Raw genomic sequence first — 3,180 nt, 5'->3', positions numbered from 1 at the left:
AAAGAAAGGTGGCTATATTGGTCGCTGATTTGTTTTTGAATGTCAGAAATGTATATTTATGAATGTGGAGATGTTATATTGGTTTCACTGGTAAAAATAAATAATTGAAATGGGTATATATTTGTTTTTTGTTAAGTTGCCTAATAATTATGCACAGTAATAGTCACCTGCACACACAGATATCCCCCTAAAATAGCTAAAACTAAAAACAAACTAAAAACTACTTCCAAAAACATTCAGCTTTGATATTAATGAGTTTTTTGGGTTCATTGAGAACATGGTTGTTGTTCAATAATAAAATTATTCCTCAAAAATACAAGTTGCCTAATAATTCTGCACTCCCTGTATGACACGCAAAAACTGAGCAAGCAATCATATGTGTCTAGGTTTGAACTAGAACAAGGTACTTGGATGGTACTAGGATGTAAAAAACTAAAAGAAAAGAAAACATTGTGTGTAATACACACACACACACACACACACAGAAAGTGCAGCAATATGGATCACATACTTGAGCCACCACTTGATTTTATCCCTTTATTCCTCTTGTACAAAATGGACATCAAAGACAGTACAATACAAAATAGAAAAATGGCACAAGGTTACTCACAGGTTCAAATGCTTAAACACATTAAGGGCTATACAATACTGCTTTGGCATTTGAAAAAAAACATTGAATAAAGTGCAAGATTTCCATTCCTATTTTTTCCACTTAAGTACATTCACAGGTTTGCTTTGTCTTTTTTAAAAAACAAAACAAAACAAAAAACAAAAAAAAACAAGTTTCTTGTTCACAGCATTTCCAAACTCTCCCCCTAACTTGTGTTGAGACATAGGCTAATAAAGTGCAGACACAGTATGCATGAGAGACACATTCCGAACATCACGCCTGCTTTGTTTTTTGTTTTTTAAAGCATTCACTGTCAACTGTAAGCAGATTGTCGATGATTACTGGGTTTGTCTTTTTGCTCGGCCATTAACGCACACACATGCATGCTCTCTCTCTTTCTCTCTCTCTCTCTCTCTCACACACACACACACACACACACACACACGCAGCAAGCTGTAGCACCTTTTTTAGACCTCACTTGGTGACCTGGACCGATAAGCTCCCTTGGCTTGAAAGCAGCCACAGAGAAGCATGTAGATGGAGCGCTGGATCTCGGCGTTTCTGTAGGCGTAGATGATGGGGTTGATCATGGAGTTGTAGGTGGCCGGCAGCAGTGTAGCATAGGTGTACACTGACGGATACTCCCTCTCACCCACGAGACAGTAGATGGCAAAGGGAAGCCAGCTGGCACCAAAAGTCCCCAAGATGATGGCCAAAGTGGACACCCCTTTCTTGGTGGCGACATAATGCGAAGTGGCAAAAAAGTGCTGTTGGAGGGCGATCTGGTGGGCGTGGTGGCACACGATCTTGCAGATCTTGAAGTAAAGGGTCAGCATAAGCACAAAGATGGCAAAGAAGGAGGTGGCCAAGAGCATGACGTTGCTCCGGGTCAGAGGGCGGACAATGCTGCAGGAGGCCGGCTCGCCCAGGCAGTTCCAGCCGAGCACCGGCAGCAAGCCCAGGAACAGAGACACCCCCCAGGTGCCCACTAACATCAAGTGAACGTACTGCAGTGTCTTCTCTGAGAAGTATGTCAGGGCATTGTAGAGGGAGAAGTAGCGGTCTACCGTAATGGCTAAGAGGCTGCTGATGGATGCAGTGAAGGAGGCCACTAAAAAGCCTACAGTGATAAGGCTGATAGTCTCAGAGGAGATCACATACTGAAACACAAAGTTCAGAATTAATCCCATGCCGGCCAGCAGGTCGGCTGTGGCCAGGCTCCCGATCAGCACAAACATGGGAGTCCTCAGCGTGGGCGTGTAGAAGATGATTGCTACCACTATGGCGTTCTCACAGGCGATCACGGTGCCTGACATACAGAGCATGATGTCCCATGGGTTGATAGGGAAATCTAATGCGGCGGTGGAGAATTCCAGGCTGCCGTTCCGGTCCGAAGACTCAGCCTCTATCCACGGGAGAGCTTCTCCTGATGCAGGAGTCGCAGAAGAGTCGTTCACCACCAGCGACTCATTCATAGCTCCACGATGCCGTCTCTCTGTCCTGTTGGCAGCAGGAGAACAAGAAGATTGCTTTGTTAATTAAAAAGGGTCTTTTTCAAGGTGAATGTGCCTTTTAGCTTGAATTATATGAGGAGACCAAAGGACAAGTCTTATTATGAGACAGCAAGGTGGAGTAGTAAGTTTTCAAGTAACTTTGAAAAATAACTTACAAAAAATTACTTACAAAGCTTAAACCTTCTCTAAGGGAAACAAGAACAATTCTTGCTGTCTTCTAGCATACAATTTCTATTTGTTTTCACATATCAAATGCATAATATAGACATAAAAATTAATATATAGAATCAGTAATAACTTTGAATGATCCAATGTCCAGTATTCAGAGATCTGTTAAAATCAAGTAGTAGTATAATATTAATTTATAAATGAATAGAAAATAGCTGTGGGCAGATTTTCCTTTTGAAAGTTCCACTAAAGGTGCCCTGAGAGCTCTCCGTGGTCCTGAAATCACAGCAGCTCTTACCACATAAAACTCTAAAGAGACAAACGCCGTTTATAAAATCAGTCTTATCAAATAAACAGTCTATAAACCTGTTTTTCTTTCGATACTACGATTTTTTTTTCTAAAAAGTTAAGAATACTTACCACCGTGATAAAAACCAGAGATTCTCGCTAATATCAGGAGCCGCTTCCTCCGAAAAACTCAGCAATGAAAACTGATGAAACGATTCCCGCTTTTCCGTCGATCGCTTCTTTTCACTCACTCAAGTGAAGCCCTCGTTTTTGCTGTGCTTCCCACGCATGGGATAGACACGCAGGGTAGGAGTGCCGTGAAGCATTGGCTGATGTTGAGCTCGGTGAGGAAGGTGAATGCGAGACGGAGGAGGAGGACCGGAGGGGACGATCGAGGGTGGCTTTAAAACGGAGTAACGTCACGGGCGGGAGGGAGAGAGAGAGAGAGAGACTTTGCACGTCTCCGTCTCTCTCTCATCGAGCCTCCTGCAGGTTCTTGCGCGCTCTCCTTACCTGAGCCTATAGAAAGCAAATTCTAAAAAGCTCGACGAAAGGCCAGTTCAGCATCCAGACTCTTCTTTTATGAAGCTACAGTGTCAT

At 43.1% G+C, this 3,180-nt stretch overlaps 1 protein-coding gene across 1 annotated transcript; it reads right to left on the bottom strand.

Moving 5' to 3' along the window:
- Nucleotides 1–523: 523 nt before the first annotated feature.
- gpr6 (G protein-coupled receptor 6) lies at nucleotides 524–2,960 on the bottom strand. The gene is made up of 2 exons (XM_026142980.2): nucleotides 2,713–2,960; nucleotides 524–2,110 (listed from the first exon to the last, which is right to left on the bottom strand). Exon 2 carries the CDS (start codon nucleotides 2,083–2,085, stop codon nucleotides 1,078–1,080), a length of 1,008 nt encoding a protein of 335 aa, XP_025998765.1. The 5' UTR covers nucleotides 2,086–2,110; nucleotides 2,713–2,960; the 3' UTR covers nucleotides 524–1,077.
- Between the last annotated feature and the right edge of the window lie 220 nt (nucleotides 2,961–3,180).

Source organism: Astatotilapia calliptera, chromosome 15, assembly GCF_964374335.1.
Source record: "Astatotilapia calliptera chromosome 15, fAstCal68.1, whole genome shotgun sequence".
Lineage (NCBI taxonomy): Eukaryota > Metazoa > Chordata > Actinopteri > Cichliformes > Cichlidae > Astatotilapia > Astatotilapia calliptera.
Note: the sequence above shows the minus strand (reverse complement) of the source record. Positions and strands in the feature narration are given on the sequence as shown.